The sequence below is a fragment of the Equus caballus genome, chromosome 16 (assembly GCF_041296265.1).
Source record: "Equus caballus isolate H_3958 breed thoroughbred chromosome 16, TB-T2T, whole genome shotgun sequence".
Lineage (NCBI taxonomy): Eukaryota > Metazoa > Chordata > Mammalia > Perissodactyla > Equidae > Equus > Equus caballus.
The window spans coordinates 30,408,548-30,434,919 of record NC_091699.1 but is presented as its reverse complement, the minus strand read 5'-3'; the positions used below and the strand labels follow the sequence as shown (position 1 = coordinate 30,434,919).

General features: G+C 40.3%; 1 protein-coding gene across 20 annotated transcripts in view; it reads right to left on the bottom strand.

Annotated features, from left to right (window-relative positions):
- Positions 1-26,372, bottom strand: part of FOXP1 (forkhead box P1) — a 411,515-nt gene that overhangs the window by 128,477 nt on the left and 256,666 nt on the right. For all 20 annotated transcript variants that reach the window (XM_023621177.2, XM_070238621.1, XM_070238624.1 and 17 more), the window contains one exon: positions 20,220-20,321. In XM_023621177.2, coding sequence (XP_023476945.1) covers positions 20,220-20,321 — 102 coding nt within the window. The remainder of the gene's footprint in view (positions 1-20,219; positions 20,322-26,372) is intronic.

Genomic DNA, 26,372 nt, shown 5'->3' with positions numbered 1-26,372 from the left:
TGGTCTTTGCTCCTATGTACTTATAAAGTCAAAGAGGCTATAATTGTATAGCTTTCTCCTTAGAGGGGAAAGGGCAACTAGGAGAGGGGCAGAGCTGGGGAGAATCATCATCACACGCTCTGTCTTTTCTTCTCAGCAGGTGCAGCTAACTGTACCATCACAAGAGAAGCAGACCGCCAGCACAGAGGACCTACGGATGTGAACATCAATTCGGCACATTTCCCTTTGGCCACAGACTCTTCAATTCATCTAGTGTATATGAAAGATCTGGGGACGACAGTATAGCTATGACCATTCTAAATGCAGTATGCTCTGAAATGCAGGTAGAAGTTGACAGTTGCCACGCCCTCCTCATCTGTTGTCACTGAAAAGTCTCAATGTTACATAAAATTCCAATTTTTTTCGTGTAGGCTAGCCTAGAATCTCACACGTGATAACCCACCAACACCATCATAATACGAATGATTAGAATAATAGCTGAAGAGTAAGCAACATTTTGAGCAGGATGTGTCAGATTATTTTTTTAACTTAATCATCCAATGTAATCTGATGGGTAGATATTTCTACTTTCTACAAGTTCAGAAATGACCTAACTTGGACAGTCATATAGCTAGTAAATAATAGTTTTTGAGTTTGAATATATCTGACTCCAGAGTCTTAACTAAGCTTTATTTTCTCAGCAAGACATCAAACTAAAGATTAAGGGCACCCCCAAGCTTTTCTCTAACCAATCACCATATTTAATCAATGAACTTAATGCTATTATTATTACCGTTATTAACCTAAATGGTAATATGATTATTAATTGTATCACTGTTGATAAAACAAAGACCAATAAACCTCACACCTGGGGGGCAGGTAGGAGAAACACAACCACAAACAAAATTTGGAAGCAAGAAATGAAGTTCAAGGATTTGGCTTTTACAAAAGCCAATAGGAAACCAGAGTGTGCCAATCTCTGGCCCTGAGAGAGAAGGAAAGAGACCCTAAGAGCGGTATCAATGGAAAGTGGAGGTCACATTCCTCCCCCTCATATTGAGGAAAGGCGGAGGCTAGTCTGTGAGACCGAAGCAAACCTTCGATAGAAGGAAACTTTCAGAGGAAATGATTTAAGCTTTTTTGGTGAGAAGGGTATTTTTCAAATGCTCTTTTGAAGTTCTTATTCCATCTTAAGTCTACACAAATAAAAATAATCATGAGTTTTCAAAGGGTCTTGTGGTTCACTGTGGGGGAGGCAGTTTGGCTTGGTTTCCTTCAACGAAGCTTCCAGGTCTTTGGAGATTTTTCTTATTTGGAGGAAAACTTAAGCCCTCAGGGAGAAAATGGAGGCAGATGATGTTCCCAGAGATTACTGCCGTATTGTCCTGCCCTGAGAGCAAAGCAGTAAAAGAAAGATGTAGAAGATATAATGTGTGGCAAGGAGCTAGAGAGAGACACTTTGGAGATGTACGAAGAAGCCACATTAAAAGGGACTACGTTTTGATCTTTCATCAGGAGGATATATTTACCAAAATGTTTTAAAAGCCAAAGAACATTCTAGAATAGCACTGCCCAACAGAACTTCCTATGATGATGGAAATGTTCTCTACTTGCACTGTCCAAAATGGCAGTCACTAGCCACATGTGGCTATTTAAATTTAAATTAATTAAAAGTAAATACAATTTAAAAATTCAGTTTTTCAGCTGTACTAGTCACATTTTAAGAGCTCTGTTCCTTTATGTTCCCATAGTTCCCTATGTTTACAACTATTAGTACTTTTATTACATCGTATTATAATACTCTCTGTGCAGTTTCAACTCTAACATAAGGACTAAGAAATACTCAATTCTGTACTCCAGTACAGTCACACACTGCATAACACTGTTTTGGTCAACAACGGACCACGTATATGATGGTAGTCCCATAAGATTAGTACAATATAGTCTAGGTGTGTAGTAAGCTATACCTTCTAGGTTTGCGTAAGTGTACTCTATGATGTTCATACAATGATGAAATCACCTAACAACACATTCCTGAGGACATATCCCTGCCATTAAGCGATGCATGACTGTACTAAGTAGGGTCTAGTACACAATAGGTATATAATAAATGTTAATATGAATAGATAAAAGACTAGATGGGTAAATGAAAGAATCACTCAATCCTCTAGTTTATTCTCAAATTTACTTCCTAGGGGCCTTGCTGTCAAATGGAATCGCTATATCATTTACACCAATTTTAATACCAAATGAATCCTAGATCTTGATGAAGATAATACTTATATTAATAAAGATCAAAATGAAACTTAGATCTTGTCAATGATGATAATAATAGTAATAAAGATCAATAATCTCATGAGAATGCTGTGATCTTGGCCCTTAATAACTTTGTTAGTTCTAACAGTTTCTGTCCAGGCCCTGCCTTGCTTTTTTCCAAAATTAGGTTAAAAAAACCCAAAAACCCAAAAACCGTTTTCCTGTCTTTCATCTATCTTTTTCTGTAAAATGAGTACATTGCTAGATGTCCAAGCTTCTCTTCCCAAAGATATCCTGAAGATCAAACCCAGACTTCTAAACCAGGAGTCAACAAACTTTCCATGAAAGGCCAGACAGTAAATAAATTTTAAGCTTTTGCAGGATATAACTACTAAACTCTACGGAAAGCGGTCATAGTCAGCAAAACAAATGACCGTGGCTCTATTCTGATAAAACTTGATTTGTGGACACCGAAGTCTGAATTCATATAATTTTCACGATTCATGAAATATTATTCTTCTTTTGATTTTTTTTAACTATTTAAAAATGTAAATGGCTTGGAGGTCCTACAAAAACAAGCGCTGGGACTTGGCCCACAGGCCTATGTCTGCCAATCTCTGTTCTAAGGCTTGCTCCCTGCTCACAAGCTTCATATTCAAGTCAAAGGTCCTAGAGTCTTAGGGGTACCCTGATACTGATGGAAACTAACCCTCATTGTAGACAATGAGATATTCAAGAGCTCCACAGTCCAGCAGCTCCAGGGGTCAACTGAGGGCCAAACCAGGGAAGTACTGGTTTCAAAGGGGGTAGTGGTAAATGGTGGAGGTGAGAGCAATCCTTATCCACACACCCTGGTTGCAGCTCCAGCTGTTGTCACCATAAGCTGAGCAGAGAGATGAAGGCTCAGCTGGTCTCAAGATCCTTTTATAAACCAGTTGTGTCCAGACTTCTATTAGTCAAAATCCTGATCTACATAAGAGTTTCTGCAAGCTCATTAATTATGCCTTTGATCTGCAGTTACATTACCTTCAATTAAGCATTAATATATTGTGCATGAACTGACACAGTGTCATGCAAAATGGTAGGGCTCCTGGAATACGCTTCCAAAGCCAGTATTCTAAATAGAGGTGTGTGGGCAGTAAAATATTTGTTTTCAAATTCATCTGTGTATACTTTCAAAATTACCGCTCTCTCAATTTTCTTTGAAATGTCTGACCTGCTGTTCATAAGTCAAAAAATATAATCTCTCTTTTGTAGAATTCCAATTGGTAAACTGTGTTAAAAGAGAAAAAAAAAAAGTCAGATTGGCTACTTGCTGTTAGATGGTGGGCATTCAGGCCTCACAGGGCCGGAGTTACCTTAAAGAAAAATCGCCCCAAATGCCCTGCAGACCTCATGGACCAGGCTGCTGCAAGACCATTTTGCCTTCATCAATTAACAGTCCCAAATTCCCAATCACTTGCAGAATGAAGAGGCTTCAATTTTAAAGAAATCAAGTTGGATGTGAATAGGGCAAGACAGGTAAAGAGATGTAAGATGCCCCACTTGTCTTTCTGGTTCTGCGTTGGTAGTTTTTTCTTTCTGTATGTTGCAAAATGAGCAGAGCAGGGATTTGTTTATAAAACATGGACAGAAGAAAGGCCCTGGATAAACACAGACTCTACATTTTAAATAATATTCAAGTTTCTGAATGAGGTATGCCCTAAACTCCTAGAAACCAGGTGTGATTCTGAGACATGGGCCAATTTCAACACTTACCTGAAAGGTATCCAAATGACTTTGGTAGGAAACCAAGTTAGTGATCTTGTGAGACTTACAGTACTTCCCAATTTGGGCTGGCCTAGAAGCATAGTAAAAATGGGCATGTATTGTAAAAATGTGGTCTATAGGTCCATTCCATAGCAGAAATGCACCAGTGTATAGAGAAAAAGAGATAAGCTGCATATTTCAAAGCCTCAGAGAGACCTTCAATACGATACCAACTAGATTATCTTTCTTTGTCCTCACTCGCTGGACTTCTAAAGTGGACTCCAAGGTTAATAGGTGGGTGGCCTACCTAATTCTCAGATAGTACATTCAGGCTCCTATCCAGTGCTACATGCTGGGCGAATTACCCAAGGGCAAAAGCCAACACTCCTAACATCTTCTGATGACCACAGATTGCTTGTACTGGTGAGATGAAGTCAGAGTTCATTTCTACTACCCTAGGAGGAGGCTGGGGAACAGAAAATGAAGGAAAAACAGAATGAAAGAGCCACTGAGATTTCAAGTTGGAAAGGAACTTAGCTGTCACCTTGACAAGTGGTCTTCAACCACAGGAGTGGATAAAAAGCACTTATGAAGGCTTTTAAACATACCCATGCTTGGGCCCATCCCAAGATTCTTATTCAGCAGACAGAGTTCAGGAATCTACCTAGGATTTTAAAAAGCTTTGAGACCTAGATCTTGATGATGATAAAAATTATATTAATTCTGTGCCTCCAGGGTTGAGAACCACCAACTAACCTTTTGTAGATGAGAAACTGAGGGGCCGGCCCTGTGGCCGAGGGGTTAAGTTCACACAATCTGCTTCGGCGGCCTGGGGTTTTGCTGGTTCAGATCCTGGACGTAGACATGGCACTGCTCGTCGGGCCATGCTGAGGGGGTGTCCCACACAGCACAACCAGAGGCACTCATAACTAGAATATACTACTATATACTGAGGGGCTTTGGGGAGAACAAAAAAAAAAAGAAGATAGGCAACAGTGGTTAGCTCAGGTGCCAATCTTTAAAAAACAAGAAAAGAAACTGAGACTTATAGAGGTAAGTCACTTTGCCAAAATCAGACATGCTTGGATTCAAACTGCAAACAGTGGAGGAAAACACATCAGCATATGACCGAGCCCTGTAGTAAGGCTCCATGTGGAAAGAGTGTCATTATACTGTGGATTCAAAGGCGGGGGGGCATTCCCAGTGTAGACATTCTAGACCTATTTAACTATCTGTAAAATATCTACATATCTATAAGATATTTTTTCTGACAGATGGCAGTAAAGTGTGTGCTTCTTTTTCAAATTGAGGTAAAATTGGTATATAACAGTATATAAGTTCCACATGTACAATACTATAATTCACCATTTGTAAGTACTGAAAGTGATCACCACCAAAAGTCTAGTTTCCATCCCTTACTAAGCAATTGACCCCCTTCACCCATTTCAGCCCACCCCCTAACCTCCTTCCTCTCTGGTAACCACCAATTCTCTGTAGCTATGAGTTTGTTTTTGTTTTGTTTGTTTCGTTGGTTTTTCGAGATTCCACGTGAGTGAAACCAGATAGTATTTGTCTTTCTCTGTCTGACTTATTTCACTTAGCATAACACCCTCAGAGTCCATCCTTGTTGTCACAAGTGGCAAGATTTCCTTCTTTTTTATGGCCAAGTAGTATTCCATCATATGTATGTACCATATCTTCTTTATCTATTCACCCATCAACGGACACCGCAGCAAAGTGTTTTAATGTAATAAAGTCAGAGACATCATGAAAATACCCTGATAGATTGGCGTAAGGTGTCTTGAAGGGCTACCTTCCTCAATTTCACACATGTGTGGGGCACAGGCTAGCTAAGGCCCTGCCAGCTAAGTCCATTTTCCTGAATATCAAAAAATTACCAGTTTTGCCATTACATCTACTGCAATGCAGTGACAGATGTCAGACTAAGAAGATGGAAAGAAAGGAAAGTTCGGTGTTGGGTGGCACCTCTGTGCAAATTAGAAAAAGATGCCCCTTCCTCCAAGTAGACGGAGGCCAGTCCCACACCAGGGTACAAGGCTTGGTAAACGACGGCTAGATTTCACTTCTTGCTAGCTCCCTCATTTAGGCAACCTTGTTGAATGAATGACCTGCAAGATCATACCTGGTCTCCTAAAGCAGAGATCAGCAAACTACAGCCCAAATCTGGCTCCCAGACTGTGTTTGTATGGCCCTGGAGCTAAGAATTGCTTTTATATTTTTAATAGTTTAAAAAAAAAAAAGCCAAAAGAATAATTCATGGTATGTGAAAATTACATGAAATTCAAATTTCAGTGTCCACAAATGAATTTTCATTGGAATACAGCATGCTCATTATGTACTGTCTATGGCTGCTTTTGCATGACAACAGCAGAGAAAGTACTGCCACAGAGACAGTACAGCCCATGAACCAAAAATATTCACTCTCTGGCTCTTTACAGAAGAAGTTTGCTGACCCCTGATCTAAAGGAAGAAAATAGTTAACTATTAAGCCAAATTCCTTTTGTGGATTTAATGAAAAGTTCCAAGCAAATATGGCAGGTGAAATAGTTTCTTTATATATACCAACTTGAAACTGAGACAACGATAGAGCGAGGTCAACTTCATTACCTAGCCACCTTGACAGTACCTTTAAATGTCATCAATCAGTATGTGCCTTGCATGACTTGCAAGGGCTCATTATAAATTACAGCGCACGGGCCCCTGACACAAGCCAGGGACTGTAACAGGACTCTTGTGACGTCATGTGATAAAGGAGATTTCTCTGTACAGCTCTATACGGCACAGGGCTGGAGAATTTCCAAGAAATTTAATTTCCAGTGTGCCACCTTTGACTATTCAAGATAATTCCACCCAAGCACCAGGCATCCTTGAAGAAAACTTTATCTTTTCTGGAAAAGCTTGTCATTGGGTGTCATCCTCGAAAATACAAATTTGAAGCTATTTTTTCCAACGAGACAGACTAAATCCAGGATGTAGATTTCCCAATTAGACTCTTTTTAAACATCTGTTGGTAGGCTGCATTTAACATTAGTTTTCTGAGCAAAGCACAATTTGATTAGACTGTCTGAAACCAAGCCAAAGTCTGCAAAATAATAGCTCAATTAAATTCTGTTTTGCTTTCATTTGTCTTAGATTTTCCTGAGTGTGATACTGTTGCAAATAATCAAGTAAACCAATTCCTTTCAAAATGAGAGATTTAGGCATATTTTCCATCTTCCCTCCGCGTTTATTTAATAATCTATTCCACTTTTGCTATGCTTCATTGAACTTAATCTTGACACCACGTACATTTCTGTATTTTGCCTTTAGTTTCTTTTAATTTTCTGTACTTATGAATTAAAGTTCTATGCCATTAATATTAGACCTTAAACAGATTAGCAGATGTACAAAGGCAGGCACAGAGCACTAGGACAGTCAAACAGCACTGCAGGAGTTTTCTGATTTTCACTCTATACCTGGCAAGATTCATTTCATCGACCCAAGGAAAGATTTAGGCAGGACTGACATTGGATTCTTTCAATGCTGTGTTTATGGTCTTGAAATGTTTGTAGAGGCTTATGACCCAGTCTGCATCCTCTTCAACTAAAGCTGTATCAATCTTCCTTTCTTTTTGGCTTAGATACTTCCCTCATTCATTCATTCCTCACTCACTCATTCATGAAAGAAATATCTAAAGGTTGCCTCCTTTGTGCCAGGCAGGATACAGAACGCCACAGCGTCTAGATTTCAGATTAGGGACTAGTTCCTTGGCTGTAAGACAAGCTACCATTCATTCATACAAAATTTTGGGAAGACAAACACAGAAGAGAGACCAGGATGGAATTTTTACAACAGCACGCCCCTCATTTATGCCAAAATTGACACATTTAGGGGGCCGGCCCCATGGCCTACTGGTTAAATTCGGCACGCTCCGCTTCAGCGGCCCTGGTTCAGTTCCTGGTCGCAGACCTGCATCACTTGTCAGTATACAACCCACATACAAAACAGAGGAAGACGGGCACAGATGTTAGCTCAGGGCAAATCTTCCTCAAGCAAAAAGAGGAAGATTGGCAATAGACGTTAGCTCAGGGTGAATCTTCCTCACCAAAAAAAAAAAAAAAAAAAAAAGGGACACATTTAGGAAAATAATGCTCCATCCCAATAATGCTGATAACAGTAGTGGCAGGGATGATGACTATAGCTAGCATTTATTATTTGTTGTGTGCCAGGTACCATTCTAGGCTATTTACATGTAGTAACTCAGCTAATCTTCACAACAACTCCATAGGCTAGACACTCTGATCGTCCCCATTTTACAGATGAGGAGCCAGATGAATTCCCATCAAGTCTGGTTAATCACAACATTGGCTACAAGCAAAAGGACAGGCTCTGTTATGTTGCTAAAACGTATATTTGAGCAGTGACCGATACCAAGAGAATGAAAATATAATTTGGAGTTTAACAAGTATTCATTTTCCCCTTGAAAGGAGTTTATATAGTTATGAGAAAAGCTAACTTTTCTGAGAATTTACTATGTCCCAGGCACCGTGCAAGCACTTTTCATGCATTAATCATTTAATCTGCATATCACCTTCAGATAGATGAGGTAATCAGCCACATTCTCTAGATGAAAAAATGGAAATACAGAAAGGTTAAGCTACTTTTCCAAGGTCACACAGGAGTAAGGGTGGTGCTAGGACTTAAACCTGGCTGCCTGACACCAGAGGCCCTGCTCTGAATCACAGTGTGCCTCCTCTCACAATGTTACGAAACACAAAACTCTGAAACTCTCAACCACCTTGCTGGGTTTGTACGGTGACCCAGCATACGAGATCCTGTGCCTTTAAGGACAAATCGCACCTCACTTTTGACCATGAAAAGATATAGTTTCAGGATAAGAATACAATTTGTTCAGTCTCGGATAAGGATATAAGAAAAACACAAAGTACATGTTTAATTTTGGATCATATTTCAATAGTTACCACAAGATCTATCAGGCTTCTCAGAAAAAAATAATCCCAAATACTTCTCTACTCTGGTATGCGATCAGCATAGACTATGTCAGAAAAGTATGTCAGGTTTGGCAAAGAGAAGGCACACTTACCACCACAACCTACTCCAGTGCCCAGGGCAGACATGGCTAATCAATCACGGTGAACCTACAGAGGCCATCCTGGTTCCAGGATCCTTCAAACAGCACTCTAGGCAGAGCCACTTCATACCTAGATCAAATGAAACCTCTCTGCTCTGTCTATTCAATGTGGTTCAGAGTCTTACTTCTGTTTTTAGAGTAAATAACAATCCCTTTATGCTATCAAATAAAGAACAAACCAGACGTAATTTCACCAATGTCTTATTAAAAGCAGCTTCGTTAGGTCTGACGAGGGAGCTCTTCCGCGCACAGACTAGGGAGCGCCTGCCCTGCGGGTCCTGTGGCCCATCAGAAGGAACCTGCTAGGCCATAGCAATAGGCATCAACGACAAAGAAGCATGGGAAAACAGCCTATCACATGGCTTCTAGTTTCTTCCTGAAAAAAGCAGACAGAGACATAATTCTCTTGGAATTAAACTCAAACACAACTTAATCACCAGGGCCTTTTGTCTAAATGGCAGGTGACAGAACAAGCAATATCTGCAATCCTGGATTTTGGGGACTCTGACATGTTATCAAATGAACTGTGCTTATGTCTTCTCCAGAGGGAATCATGGCTCTGAATTCTCTGCTCCCCACTCCCCAGTAAGGAGACTACAACCTTCTTGTCAGGACATCTAATTTAATCTAGAGCTAGAATGCTAAGAAACCAGACGAAGGCAGCATAATTTAGATTTGGTATGGTAGATGAGAGTGGAGCATGGAAAGTTTTTAACAGCACAGTGACATGGCATTTAGGGAGAGGCTGAAGCGGTAGGTAAGGTAGGAGAAAGGCATGAAGAACAGAAGATGCTCGAAGGGGATGGAGGCGGTCAGGCATCATTCTTTGCCAAGACCTAGGCACGCGCCAAGTGAAGGTGTGTACTCTGGAACAAGGTAGCAGCAGGGAAAACACAGAGAAAGGAATGGACAGAAGACACCCAGTGGAAAGTAAAATGGCAGATCTGATGACGGATAACATGGTGGGGATGAAGGAAATTAATAAGTCAGTGATGACTCATGACTGACTAATACGGCCTAGTGACAAAAGTGATGAGCCGGATTAAAGATAATTGAAAGTGGTGTGATGGTAAGCTAAGAGAGAGCCATGGAGGGGCAGTCAGGAGGGGTACAAACGGGTTGGAGTCATGGGTGTAGATGTACAAGAACAAACAAAGAGGAGAGACGTGCTATTGGAGAAGATCAAAGGAACTGAACTTTGGGAAAGGAAGGAACCTGTATTCAGGAAGAGAACTGAGAAGCAGAAAAAGAGTGGCCGGGGGACCAGGGGGCACTGAATTGAAAGTTTAAAAGAAGGCAATTTCCAAAAAGCTGAGTTAGCCAAAGTATGAGTTAGCTACTAGGAGGTCAGACAGGTTGAGGTGAGGATGGAGACATGGCCACTGAATTTAGTGACAGTAAAAATCAAGAAATGATAAGGAGAAAAGCCAGATGTAGGGGAGGTTAGGAAGGAAAGTGGCTGGTTAAAAAAAAAAAAAAGTTGAAGCAGCAGGCAAAATATTCAGGTTCTAAAAGCTCGGGAGTGAAAGGAGGAGCTAGAGGAGAGTAGCTGGGAAGGACTGAGTCATCCACAGTTTTTCGACTACCCATTTACAATCCACACTTTACCACGAACACCGAGAAAGGCTGAGCCCTGTCTGCTTGAATGTTTACCAAGTTTCCTCAATGGGATGTAACATAAAAGGACAAGGGCTGGCAGTCTTCGCCCAATTGCGTCCTGGCAGCTTTACATTCTACTACTTAAGTAGTTAAAAATCTGTTCTTTTGATGAAGGGGGACAAGTTAGGAACAGAAGGCGGCAGCCTTAGACCCTTTAGAAATGACTAGTACTCAGTCCCCACAATTTACTGGGCAATAATTTCAAGCTCAAACAAGCCCAACGACGAGGCGGCTGAAGTCCACCCAAAGTTCAAAATGGGATATGTTCTCTTTAAAATTTTGAGAGCGACTAAATATGACAACCATCTGATGTATGAAAATTATTCACAACCAAAAACAGACAGTCTGGAAATAGCCAGGATGACTTCATTTAGACAGAATTGCCCAAATCTGTTTCTAATATACACAGTACACATAATAAATTTTTACAATATGACAAGGAAAACAAACTTAATAAAAGTTCCCGATCTTTTGTTACACAAGCATGCTATATTCATGCTATGTTTATAATAGTTTGCTCATGATATCACAGCTCAGTAACAAAGGCCCAAGCAATACAAAAACAGTTACTAGGCATGACATCAACTCACAACTACCGTAATTACATCGGTACACAAATTTCCCAAACTGTACATTTTCCAAACTGCTTCTCAATTTCAACGGCTGCCTTTAGACAATTACTTGCAGAGTTGTCTGCAGGCTTTGAGTAATACCCGTCTTTCTTCTCTTTCCCAAGCGTCATTTCCCTTTAGAAAGTGCATATTTCAATTACAAGCACTATTTTTCAAATATGCCCAAAAACATATGTCCAAATTAGGAGACAGTGTGGTCTAGTGGTTAGCGACAAGCATTAGGCATCAGCAACTCTGATTCTGTTCCTTTCGCTGTCCCTGTTTGCTAGGCCCAGGCAGTAGCTCGGGGAGAGGGAGCAGAATGTAACGGATGAGAGCAGAGATTCTCGAGCAGGACTGTTTGGGCTGGAATCCCAGCTCTGCCACTTATCAGCTGTTTGGCCCTGAGTAAGTTAACTTCTCTATGCCCCACTTTCCTCATCTGTAAAATGAGAAGAATAATAGAATTTATCCCCACATGGTTGCTGTACAATAGTTGGCTCCTAGAAAGTACAATTTAAGTGTTTGTTATTTAATATTATTACTATTATATTTTGGGGAATCAGTTTCCTGTTTAAAAACTTGCCTTAAATTATCCTGACCCATGGTGAATTGTGTAATTTTTCTAATGTTAAGACAATGGTTTCATCTTGGTCACATTACCTGGACATAGTGAGGTTCAGTGAATAAAGTCTGAATGAACGAATGAATGAATGAAATCCATAGGTTCTGCAGTACTCAATAATCACAGAAGTGAAAAATCTTATCTTCTAGAAATTGGTTTTCCTCCTATTTCTCTAATGGTTTGCTTTCATATCCCTGCAGCTAATGTTGATAAATACCTCCAACCCAATTGAAATAATAAGTGCAGGGGAAAAAAATTTTCCTGTGATTTCAGAAGCATATTTCTCTAAGGATCAAACTTTTCGAGCCCATCCCACAGGCGCGACCTCTGTCTCACTGTGTTGCGTGGTCAGCTGGCTTTCCCGACCGGGCAGGGTGCCAGGGGAGCGCGACTACCCCCATTGTCACTTCTGGTCCATGGTGCTCACACCAAATGCTGTTATTTTAGGCTTCAGGAAATTTTCTAACCACTGGACAGGGTCCAATGCTGTGTGCTAATGAGTTTCAGATTGGAGGACTTCACTGTGCATGTGTCAGAAAAGTGCCACGGTTTATGGCGAGGGGGGGGGCAGGGCAAAAAAGACACACAAAAAGCAAGAAAAAACAGTAGTTAAAAAATGCTGGCTACTCAAATTGACAGGGAACGTGACCTCTGCACTTCATCAGAAATTCCTGCAGACTTACAAAATAAAGGAGTTTGCTTTTATCACACACTGTGAGACTCATATGGAAAAATGGAAAACACTACATCACTTGACCTCGGCGTGCCCCCTTTCAACCACAGACGAATATTGTGTACAAAAATTCTAAATCAACTTAAGATGTTCAAAAAAAAAAAAAAAGCTCTAATTTTCTGCATTAGACTTGATGATTACTCTTTTGGTTCTTGAGATTTTACTTAGAAAGTTCACACAGGAAAAGAACTCACGATTCCAGGAAGAGTATTTTACCACTTTGGGAATAAGAATGCAGTGGTCTCTGTCGGGTGGGCATAGCATCGTCTATCTACCCCTATATGCTCCCTGGAAAATAATGAGCAAGCCTCGCTTACCCAGGTTTGAAAGTCACCCAAGACTGAATCATGATTATTTGCTTACATTAACAGAACATTAAAACCAATTTTAAACAACTTAAGGAAATTCTAGCCATCTTTGCTTGGTGATTCACTTCTTTGGGAAGCTTTTTCTCCCTTCAAGGCAACCAACAGGCTCGATAGCAAGACGTCTCATCATGCTATCACAGTCTATCAAAGAACGATCCCTTCTTAGGAGAGTTTAACTCACAGGACTTTTTTTGAGTAATGAGATTACATTTCAAATTTTTTTTGCCGCACTTAGTACTGGCGACTTTAAAAATCCAATACTTTCACATCCTCGAACTGTCATCAACATTTTTTCAGACGATGTCAATAAAATTGATTGCTTGCAGTTCTGAATTCTGCTCTGCACATGGAAACAATATAATTTGTTTTAAAAGTATTTTCGATGGGGGCGGAAGGAGAAACAGAACCTCAGCAAGCCTATCCACAACATTGGGGCGGGGTGGGGAAGGAACCAAAAGCAAAGCGAATGCTCTGAATATTACGGTCTGCTGGAAACTTTGACAAAAATTCCCGATGTATAAACCCTAAACCTTACTGTTGTGCTGACTGATATGTCTTCCTGTCAGATATGAATGATGTTTCTGGAACATTAATACGTTCATTAAATTCTAACTCCCTGTACTTAAAATATTCTGTGCTTTGGCTCAGAGGCATCTTGACAGCTTTGTTGTAATCATATATGTGAGGTCCCCAGACTACACAGTTGTTGAGATGCCTCATACCTACAACCAATCTGTTGCTTTTACAAGTTTAATCTCGGTATTAAGGAGCTGATTGTGGAACCACGTCGATTCGACATCTTCCACTCAGTTGTATATCACAGAAAGCGCCATGGGTGGTGACAGACTCCCATGATGCCCTGCAACCGTACATGCCTCCAACTCCCTAATCTGTAATACTACAAAATACGACTCTCTCTTTTTTTTTCTTTTTCCAAAGCACAAGTGGACGACCAGCAAGGGTCCAACAGTGTTATTCCTAATTACCTTTTTTTTTCACTCTTGATCCTGTGGCTCTCATAATTAGTTACCTGGGGCTGCAATCCAATTTGAAGTGATGACAAGAAAGTGATCCATGAAAAAGTAATAAGTTAAATCCAATTTCAGCCTTCCTCTAATTAAATGCACATGGAACTAATGACTCCAACCCTAGCATTTCAGTGATAATGGTAATTAGCGAGGTGGGAGTCGCTCTCTTTTTCAACACTGGAGGTGTAAACCACAAGGTAAAATGGTAGGAGCACTCTTAATTACATGTGTCATTTTGTCAGCAATTTACACATTTTTGACCAGTCAAGTATGTTTTTTCTCCCCTGTCCCTCCCCACCTCTGAGTCCCAACAATGATTAGAACATACTATTCCATGTTCCGACACACAGAAGCTCCCAAGAGCACTTCAGACTTGAGAATAAGAAATAACTTTTCTCTGCTGTTGCTCACTGCTGTGACATACACAACACATACACACACACACACAGAGACAAGGCGACAATTAGGATAATTACGCAGATCTTAGTCCTCTTAATTGAAATCTAGATATTTAGAGTGGAATTGGTTTTTGTCGGTTTGGTTTTATTTTTGCTTAGGATACAGAAAATATAATAATTTGCTTATTTATGGAAAACATGGCACTCAGGAGATGCTGAGTAAATACACATCAAAGGAGAAGCAATAATGAACTTCCTGATGGCACACTGGTTGTCTGTGGTCCTAAAAGACCTGGCTTCCCATCCTGATGCCGTCACTGCCTGTGTGTCCTGTAGCAAGTCACTTAACCTCTCTAAGTTTCGCATTTCCTCACCCATAGAATGGTTTACCAACTGTTCCTATACCACGGACTAGCTAGGGAGCTGCTCCACATCAAACACTTACTAAACGTTAACTATCTTTGCACACAGACACACATGCATATGGTGACAAAGGCATGCTTACTCTGAAAATATCTGCGCCACACTTGCATTATAATGCTTAGATGCATGGAAGTATGGTGACCATCTAATTAAATGTGCAAACTGGGATACTTTCAAGAGTGAGAATTCTTATTAAATACACTAAGTCAACAGGCACAGACTGGGGCTGTCCTGGGCAGACCGGGGCACAGCGTCTCTCGATACACAGCTCAAGTGCAAATAGCGCAAATGAGCTAACTCATTATGTTACAACTCACATCAGAATGTTGGAGGCAAGGATAAAATATATAATTTTACCAAAAAAATTCTTAAAACAAGACTATTTAATCTGGGCAACAAGATGGACTTCTTGAGGTTCATTAAACCCCCATAACTGGATGCAAAATTCTGTGTGCATGTGCGTTTTTTTTTTTTTTTCGAGAGGAAGGGTCACTGTTTCTATCATATTTTTAATGGTCTGTGTAACTGAAAAGACTTAACCACTTTTAAAGTATCATCTCTATTTTATTCTTGCTTATCAAGACTTATTTTTTAGGGTTTTTGGATCTCCAAAGTTGTGGGGTAACAATGAAATCTTAAAAGGTACCCCAAATTGGGGGGGCTGGCCCCGTGGTCTAGTGGTTAAATTCAGCATGCTCAGCTTTGGTGGCCTGGGTTCACTGGTTCAGATCCTGGGCGTGGACCTACACCACTCGTCAGCCATGCTGTGGTGGTGACCCACATAAAAAACAGAGAAAGACTGGCACAGATGTTAGCCCAGGACTAATTTTCCTGAGCAAAAAATTAAAAAAAGGTACCAAAATTTCAAAACTTCCTATCAATTTAATGCCAGGGATGACAATTCTAGACAATGTTAACTCCAGACATTAAAAAAAAAATAATTTGCCTCTCTCTCCTGAATTATCCACCTTACTAATTCAGCGCATAGGGATAGTTTTTAAGTGTTAGTATTTCAAAACCATTCCATTTCACTATCTACAACATAAAACTGTAGTTTCCTTTAAAGGTTTCCTCTTATCAATTTATTCCTCAGTGAATAACGTGGAAATGATATGAGGTACTAAGATTATATGTGGCATTAATGTAAAGCAAAAATGCTGCCTAAAGCACATTTTATATAACTGCAAATAAAAATGCTAAAAAACACCTGCTGAATCTTGTATTTTAACCTCCTGTACTTAAAGCAGGAGTCCTCATTCTAATCCTGTGCGTCCAACTGGACTAACAGGGTGACCTTCCAGCGGACTTCACCATCCTTCCTTCCACTGAAACGGCCTTCTGGGTGAGAGGCTGGCACATGATACCCACTTGGAAGGAAGGGGATAGGCGGGAGAAAAAACTATCAGATCACTGGTTTCAAGTTCAAATTCTTTATAGATGGCCTGAAACTGTGGTCAGCTTTCCACCGTAGGCAACACACAAGGTTTACTTTCTTTCCTAACTTTAATGCTGCCAGAATACACATGTACTTTTACTTTCTTAGGAGAAAATGTGTCATTTGATTTCCTTCCAGTTTATGTACTTGTGCCAAAAACTAAAATGCTTAAAGAACCAAAATGAATTACTACCCAGAAACGGTGGTCAAAGTTCCAAAATTCGATCAATAAAATTGCTCATCTACTCACAAAGTAATCTGCAGCCAGTAAAGTTACACGTTTTCGAGGTTATGAGCACACCTGCACCGCTAAGCATTTATTTCACTTGTTTGAGCCATCTTCAGAAGTATATAAATATTTATAAAAGCAAGCCTACTATTTTTATTCACATATAATTTTCTTTTTGCAGCGAAACCTTGTTAATTCTTTTATAGCTCATAAGCATCCTGAAGGCAGGGTCTGCATCCTCGACAGTTGTGTCTCTGTGAGCATCAGCCTTATGCCCTGCAAGTCGTGGCTGTTCCAGAAATGTTCACCAAGTTGGATTTAATTAATTCACATCATTCTGATTCTGCATTTACAATGGGGCCAATTTTCAGTTTTCACTGGTATCATTCATAAAAAAATTTGCAAAGCAAATTAATAGACTAAATAAGGGGCTATGTAGGTTACTGAGTAGATTATTTTTCAAGAACTTCAGAAGCACTATCTATACCCAGTTCATGCCTTCATTATAAACCACGTCACCCAAGAATGCGGCCAGCTCGTATCTAGTTCAGTATGTGTATCTGCGAAGAGCGTCATTTCTCTCTTATTTACTCTCATTTCCCTGAAATTAGTCCAAATCGGTGATGTTTGACTACATTTGTGATCTCTATCGAGTAACCACTTATAGCCTCCTCTAACTTTCCATTTTCTTTTGTTTGTATCATCAGCCTGTGAAACTGGAGAGCACTGCCAAACAGAAAGCAGGGAAGTGTGAGATATGCTTAAAATATGAGTCACAGTATATTTGGGGATTTGGGTTTCTTTCTTTTTTTTCCTCAAGCTATCAGCAGATCAAATCCTTCTTTCCTGTCAAGCCTTCCTCTGTGCGCAAGATCTGAAATTCGCTAAAATAGGTCTCTCAGCGTAGCTATGAAGGGTAAGAAGATCAGAGATGAACACCGTTAAGATTTGTTATAGGATTTCCCTTTCATTTCAGAGCCACTCTGGCTGAGATGCCCCAGCAAGGACATGGCACGGCAAGATATATTTAAATGTGAAGGTCATTCTTTCTGTGAATCACCAAGTCTATATACGTATTTTTATAACGAGGTAATAGACCATTGGCCTAGGTTAGTAATTTCTCCCCTCTGTTTGTGGAAGGCCCTTCAACCTAATAAAGCTTAGTGGATTTGCATGACTCTACCAGGCAGCTGAGGAGATAGACTCTATGACGCACACGCGTGTGTGTGTGCACACACATACACACCAGTCAACCAACTCTTTTATCCCCCCAGTCAACTCTTAAAGCTGGTCTAAATTCTCTGCTTGTCAACTCTCCCACTGAGCGGGTAGGAAGGCACTCAAAACAACTTCTTAGCAAAACCAGCATTCAAGATGGCCCCTCGTCCCACACTTTTTATACAGACTGAAGTGCTCAGCAGAATGTGTTAGATTGGCTTCGACACTGTCCTTGCCAAGAAAAATGAAGCTCTCTGTATCATACTCTTCTGGTGGCTAAAAGCCTTACAACAAGCAAGAAGAAAAAGAGCCCTCGAAAGGAAATCCCCTGAAACTTTACTTCATATATTTAGCCCTAAAGGAACTTCATTCATCTTGGAAAAGAAGTTACCTAAAAATGCCATATGTTTTAAAAAAGCAAGTATGAAGGAAATAAGTCTAGTATAAAAAATTACAAATGATATTCAATAATGAAGAGCAGTGCATCAGATCGAGTGTGTCTGTGTATACTTTTCTCTTTATTATCTCTCACCAAAGCTCTCCTATGTGTAAGATCCCCCCGCCACCAATAATATATTGTCATTTTCCCAATGCACGTGGGGTCTGATAAATTCAAGAGGACTCAGAGTATTTTTAAGGCTGTGAGAGCTCCAAGAGGGAGGCAAAAAGAATGGACAGTCATTTGAATCACTGAGTGACAGGTTGGGCTAGCTCCCTGTATACATTAATAAATTAGAATTTTAATTGTGTCTCTGTCTGCAGGAGATGCCCCAGTACTTTAATATGTACCAACAATTGGCTATGTTCTGGAATCTGCAATGTGGCCTCCGTTGCTGACCTCTGAAACAGAATTCCCAGTCTGACTACGGAAACTGTTCAGTTTGATCCTTTCAACTTATTTGAATCCTGACAAATAAGCTCACAGCTGAAAGGTCAACACAGTCATATTTCATCCTCCAGAGCTGTTCTTAAGACATCTGCACAACAAAGCACTTCTTATAGCACCTGACATGGGACCTCAATGGCACTGTACCTCATTAAAAATGTCCCCAGCATTCACACATATTAAAAGGCATATGGATTGGTGATGGTTTACCAAAGAACCGTTTTTGGAAGTGTTAGTAAACCATGCACATTGTCATTCAACTGTTCCAATAAAGTGTTACTATAGTGCTGAACTTTCCCTAGACAGTGACAATTTCCCAAGTAAATGCAGAAGAACTAGAACTTGTTGAGCAAGATCAGTTTGATCTTCGCAGGATAATCTGGGAACTGGTAGTGGTTCACCCTGATCTGAGAAAAGTCAACACAGCTAGAAGTTGGGTTAACCAGGGGATCATATTAATTGGCACCAAGTTCTACCAGTCAGTTACTGTTCATAGATTCTGTCCCCAAATATCCAATGTGAGAAACTCATCTTAGCCTCCCATTTGGGGGATGCCCACTATAAAAGTGGCTGAGCGATGAAGGCAGTTGAGCCACCCACTACCTGCAAGTGCCCTGCCTTGGATGTGAGCGTGCATACCTTGAGTCAAGTTTCTTTGAAATTTCTATTACAATTTTCTACTCTGAGTTGAAAATGCAAATTAGATTTTTATGAACTCACTCCTTCTTCTACTCTGTTAACCCCTGTCCTCAATGTGCTTGAAATGAGAAGTTGCTAAAACAATCTTTTCGGCATCTTTACATAAAAATTGCTTGTCATTTTTTATTAATGATTCAGAAGTATACTGAAAACTTCCACTGAAGAACAGAGTATTACATTCATTACTAGGTATATGAAAAATACAATATCCTCTTCAGTTCCCTTAACAGTTCTTGATGCTATTGACTGAATAATTCTGTGTTGTGGGGGACTTTCCTGTGCAATGTAGGATGTTTAGCAACATCCCTGGCTTCTACCTACTAGACAGTCAGTAGCCCCATACCCCACAAGTTGCAACAACCAAAAATGTCTCCGGACATTGCCCATCTCCCCCAGTTGAAAACCTGCACTAAAGAAAAGTGTGTGGGGGATCCCATTTCTAGAACCACCGTGAGAGAATGAGGTGACATATCTGAGTACTACGAACTTTTTCTCATTGGTAACTATGCTTCCTCTTAAGCAACCCATACCGGTAACTCCTCACCCTCCTACTACATTGACTGATTAGCAGATTTTCTTTTCCTGAAAACAAGACTCTGGGTTGAATAGACAGTTTTCCCAAAATGTCATATTCTACTGGTAAACTAAAAATGCCCCTTCTGCAGGAGATTTTCTTACATACTTTGCAATTCTCAACACAATCCACTTCTGAATTGCTTATTAGCTATGCTCAAACGTATAATACCATTTTTTTCCCCAAAGAATTGTTACCTGAAGGGCTGGTTGTTTGTCATTCCTCTTGGGAGATTTTAATCCACTAACTTGCTGCTGCTGTTGCTGCTGAAGAAGGAGCTGTCTTGCCACTTGAAGCGCCTGGAAGGAAAGATGGAAGAAAAATGTACACATTAGTACACAGGTTCAGGGCTTCCTTCATAAAAAGGATTCCAGGAAGTACACTTTAGGATGGGATCCTGGCTTTTCCATTTCCAGGCAAATAAAGTGGCAAAAAATTTTTAAAAAGTTGGAAAACTTTCCGGAATTTGTTTACATTTTCTTAGATTTAGCCAATTTCATCCACAGTTCCTCAGGCACAGCAATCCATCTAAGCAGACCTTTATTCCTACCATAAATTTGACATACAACTTGGAGTATGAAGGATTGGGACTTTGAGGAAGGATGGCAGAGAGAGACCAAAAGGGACCTGGGCAAAGACAGAAACTTAGGAGAAAATAAAGGGTTCTTTTCAGAGGCAGCTTCATCCTTCTCCGATTCTTCTTGGGGCAACTTGGGAACTCAAGTTGAAGGTAACACTCTCACTTCATCTGAGTTGAAATAGAAGGGAAAAGCTAAGTGATGGACCACACCATGGATACAGTTATTTGAAGAGGAAGATCAAAACAGATAAGATACACCCAGGATGACCTCAACAGACTATGCAAGAAAAAAACTTAGCAAATTTGACTTCTATGTCAACTTAAAGGGTACACTACATATCTGTGAACAAAACCGTCTATGTCCAATACAAATTACTCTTCTGAGATTATCACATGGAATGGTTTTTATTTAAAGGTAGAAATCGGAGAGGTAACAGGAATTGGAGATAAATGAAAAGAAAAAGTGGAGAGGCCTCTAAAGTGCAGAATATATGACTGACCCACCTTTTTAAAAACTTCAAATGAAACTGAAAAAAAATGTATCATCAGTAAGCCCCCATGAGGACATTTCCTGTCAAAGAATTTACCAGGAATAATAGCTAGCCACACCTTTCCAAAGAGGGCAGCAGGATCAGCAACAGAAAACTGAAGTTAGCACACAGTGTGCTGGAAAATCACATGAGGCTATTTGAGTCAGTTCGGCTGAGAATCAGGAATGCATACGTGGAAGAGAGGTCAAGAATGTTCATTAAATGATGTGCTTAGAGTTTAGAGATAAAATAAGATTTCTTGGGGATTACATCAATAATAATAATTTCTCCAAGGTAACTAATTCTTTGTACCTGAAAGAAGATGCACATACAGATGTGGTCAACGTATGGAGAGAATGTGATAGTAGAGTCTTAGAAAGTGTGCCTAACGGACTGACGATGGTAGTGTGTTCCGCAAAGAGGAGAGAGACTTCATTTATATAAGAAAATAATGTATACAGTTCCAAGAAAAGTTACAGTGACACGGTAGAGTGAGGGAAAGGTAGATGGCATGGGGGTTCCTGGGCAGTGAACTCAGGGGAAAGGGAAGATAGTGGTCAAGACACCTAAAAATGTTGAATCAGCAAGAGCAGTACTTCTTCTGAAAGGGCAATCTCACTAAACCAAGCTCATAACTGGGCTATTGTAACGAAGAATATTTTTAAGACACTTCGTAAGGTTGAGTGGTGCCTTTGTGTCTAAGAGGCGCAAAGAGAAGCAATGAAACAGAAGCACAGATAAATAAATGAGTGACAAAGAAAAGATCTTGGGGAAGATGGAACCCTCCTATCGCACCTCCCAACTGCACCCACCCCTCTGGTCCCAGGGAGGCCTCTGCCTACTGAACTCACCACCACCAGCCCTTCAGATGTAAGAGCACAGGCTATTTCGTCTGTGAAGGGAGAGATATGTTCGAGAAAGCCTGCCTGGAAGAGCCTCGAGAAAAGAGGCTGTCTGAGAGGGGCATCTGGAAGCCAAGACGCCTGGGAGAGTTGCCTGAGACTCCAGCCTGCTGTCTCCGAGGAGGATTCACCATCAGTGGACTCCGGCTTTCCTTGTCTCCTTGGAGACGCTCAGTACATGCGTAGGTGGAAAAGTGGGCAGAGTGAAGATTTCATTTATATCATACAAGAAAAATAGTCCTCTTTGCAAGGTGCCTGCAGGAGCAAAACCCTCTCCTCCTTCTATATATGTTCCCTTAGTTATTTCACATGAAGGTTTTAGGGCTATCTAATGTAGGAAAAGGAACTGTTACATATTTTAAGTGCTACCATCAGAGTAATACATTGATCAGCAAAGAAACGTCTGGCTGCTGGTTGACAGAGGAACTGTGGATGACACTGAGAAGATAGTGCCCTGAAAGAGAGGGTGGAAAGAGGAGAAAGGTTGCACACATTTCATACTAAAAGACAGCAAGCAAAGAAAAACAAAGTAACAACAACTCCATATAGTCACAAATCTTTGTTAAAGTCACTTACTATGTTTCACCAAATATTTGGAGAACAAGTACTCAATTTTTAAATAACCAAGTCTCAGAGAATCTATATAGTTGATTCCTCATTTCAGCAAAAGAGAGAAGCGTTTTTTTAAAAATGTACACACACACAAAACTATTCTCATATGAGCATGTTCTCCTAAAGGTACTTGAGCAAAAGAAAGTATAGGACTCAAACCCAAGTTTTTGACAAATGTTTCCTGAGCTGGCTCTATACAATGATTATACACTTCAAAATTAGCTACTAGAATCCTTGTAATTATTTTGGTCATTTGAAAAAAAAGAAAAAGTAACATATGTGTGTAACATCTTTCTCAGACCCAACACGGGGGACATGAACTTACATAGTCACATAACGAACTCCAGCTCCCTCAGAGCATTTGCTCCAGAGCCCCACCACAGAAGGAGATCAGAGACAGAAGCACAGGCACAACAGGTTTAGGAATTTATATGAACACAAGGGGAAATTTTAGTCAAATTATTGAAGGGAGAACACAAAACGAAGATGTGCAAATTGCATTCCAAATTTCACCCTCAGAATGAATGCAAACAGGAAAAATAACTTCAAATGTTTGGGACGGAGAGGCAACACCAGTGCAAAGAATTATCCATCTTGATATGAGTTATTTCACTAGAACTCTGGCCTTCCCATTGCACAGGAGCAAAGCTGGAGCAAAGAACTACACCCTCCCTCTCCAAGTCAATGTAGGTCTCAGCAAGAGTTATAAGACATAACTTATTAGAACTTATAAAGTGCTGTGAAATCAGCCACTAAAAGATGTTTGCTTTTCTGATTTCCAAGATAAATAAATCAATGTAATCTATATTTTAAATTGGCGTTGAAAAAGAAGAGAAATCAATCCTTAGTCTACAAGACTATGTACTGGAGCATTATAATGCAAATCTTTGGTATCTACCATTTATAGAAAGTCAAAAACGCTCATTGTCATGTTCCTTTTGGTCAGGGGAAAATCTGGAATGACTGATGGGAATCCCTATGGAAAGTGCACGAGAGACCTGGCCATTGTGTTTCCCCCACATGCTCACTTGACAGGCAAATCTTTTCCTGTTACAGGCATCAGAACAAGATTCGTTCATGTCTTTCATCTCAGGTTCCACTGCCCAAACCTCAGAGATCTGTTCCAATGCAACTAAGGAGTGAGGATGGACTTTTACTTAATTTCATAACAGTATCTCAATCACAACTGGAGAAAGGTCCCTTAAGATATCCTGTCTGAAGGCAAAATTAGATCCTTTGGAAATGGAATAAGTTGTGTGGACATTGTGATTGTCTGTTTATGAGAGAGAGAGAAGGTTAGTAGCACAGAGGGAGAAAGGATATGAATAAATGAAAGAACTTCTCTTTTAAGAACCAAGGATCAACCCTGACTCAGGTTCCAGACCAACTGCTAATGTAAATAACTTAAAGGTCCCATCCCATCTCTGGAGACCTTTTACTCTTGGTGGCGGTTCCCGGCTGGGTTGAGTCAACACTTCCTTTATAACAGATGTGACAATTGCCTGGCACTGGATAACTTGGTGCTATATTTGAGTGCTAGGCTCAGGTTACAGTAAAGACACAGTTCAAGGATGTCACACAGTGGAGGTGACTGATAAGACGAGGCACTGAGAGCCCAGTTGCACACACTCACATTTATTTTTCTTCAACAAGCTAACACAAATGTCTCTGTGAGCTCACAGGGGAAAGTGGGGGGAGGCACGTACACACTGCCTCTGTCTGTGGACTGGCTAGCCTCCCTCTCTGCCTGGGCTGCCATCTATGCCCGAGCTGCACAAGGATTGGAGTCGCCTTCTGGTCAGCAGTCAGGGCGATTACTACGTGCTTGCTAGTTTGGCAGGCCATGCTTTTGTGCTAACTGGGGACCTGGACATTTTTGACATACCTTCCATTCTATTGGTTCAAGATTACTTCATTCTCATCAGTGCTTTCACATTCCTAGTAAATAAGTACCATCTGTTATTTACAAATTATGTTTTACATAAGCATGTTTACAACTTTTGAGCTATTTACATCTCAAGTTCATAGCAGGTGCTTATATTTTAGGGGGCTAGGTATTCCTATGTTTAGCATGTTTATCAAGGTAGCCGATGTTCAAAAACATGTTTACCATATTTTAAGAAACATCAATAAGTTTACATAAAATATGGTTTGAGTAAGCATGCATACATACACATAAAGCAAGCCAGTAGAAGGAGAAAAACCTTCATATAATTTTTTATGTAACATACCTGGTGATGAGGCCTGAGATTAGCACTGATGCATGGAGGTCTTCAAAAAAATATGACACAGGTTGGCAAACTATAGCCCATGGACCAAATCTAGCCCATCACTATTTTCGTTCAGCCCATGAGATAAGAATGGTTTTTATTTATTTAAATAGTTGGGAAAATGATAAAAAGAAGATTATTTTGCAGCATATGGAAATTATATGGAATTCAAATTTCATTGTCCACAAATAAAGTCTTATTGGAATACAGTCATGCTCATTTGCTTACGTAATGTCTCTGGCTGCTTTTGTGCCACAAAGTAGAGTTAAGTACTTGCGACAGAGACCGTATGGCCCATAAAGTCTAAAGTATTTCCTATCTGGCCCTTTTCAGGAAAAGTTTGCCAACCCATGACTTAGGTTGCTATGTGTATTCTGAGATTCCCCTGGACATAATTTTATATAAACAAAGCTTGCAATCAGTTTCCGAAAATAATTTTAGAATTTAGCTAAGATGAAAGGACATCACTAATTAGCTGTTCTTAAAGCTCAAACTCACTTTTGATTTTCTGAAAAGGAACTGGGACATGAAAACAATATATTCATGTGCTCCTCTATCCGAAACTATTTAAAACTAGCTGCAAACTTCGAATATGTGTTTCTTCCCACAGATAATACATAGCAGTTCAGAGTGAATCTCCTCAGTTGGGTGTCAGGGCCCAAACACCCTCAGAATGAAGACAGCATGTGCTATTGGCCAGTTGAGAAGAGCTGGTTATTTCCTGTCGCCCTGAGAAGTTGTCCCACTTCCAGCTTCAAAGGCTGCTCTGAGTCAGCCATCCTTCCTCTAATTTCTTTTCCTACACTCTCCCCACCCCTCAAGATCAAACCTGTTTCTCAGATAATTTCACAGGCTAGTCAACAGGCACTGTGCATGGGGGGTGGGAGGAAAAGCGAGCAATAAAAAGCAGCCTGGGAAGCTTAGTAGGAAAGAAGTTATGTTCTCCCCTTAATTTTTCAACCTCAACATATACCTCGAGTCCCTCTACAGAGCCTTTGTCCCCCTAAACTGATTTGCTATCTTGGTGCAACCCCTGCAGCTAAGTACCATCTTAACATGAGGGCCCATCATTTAACACAACCCGACAATCGCTCTGTAGCAAGACCCAGGACTGAGTACGCCGGGAAACCCCATGACCTCCTTGCTTTAGACACAGTAATCACTCCTGCGCAGGATGGAAAGAAGGTTTGTGGGTCACTTCAAAAAAGAAATGACAGTGGCTGATAGGACTAGAGCATTCATACAGAACCAACAACATTCCAAGGCAGTGAGTTCTCCAACAAGAATGCAAAAAGAAAAAAATTATGATATTCACAAATGGAGCACTTGGTTATCACAGGAGAACGGGAAAGTGAGCTAATCTCATAGAGGGATTCTAGTGATTGTGAAAATATTAGATGCCCAAGGAAAGATTCTGACGCTAGTGGTTGTATAAACCTTAGATACACAAAGAAAG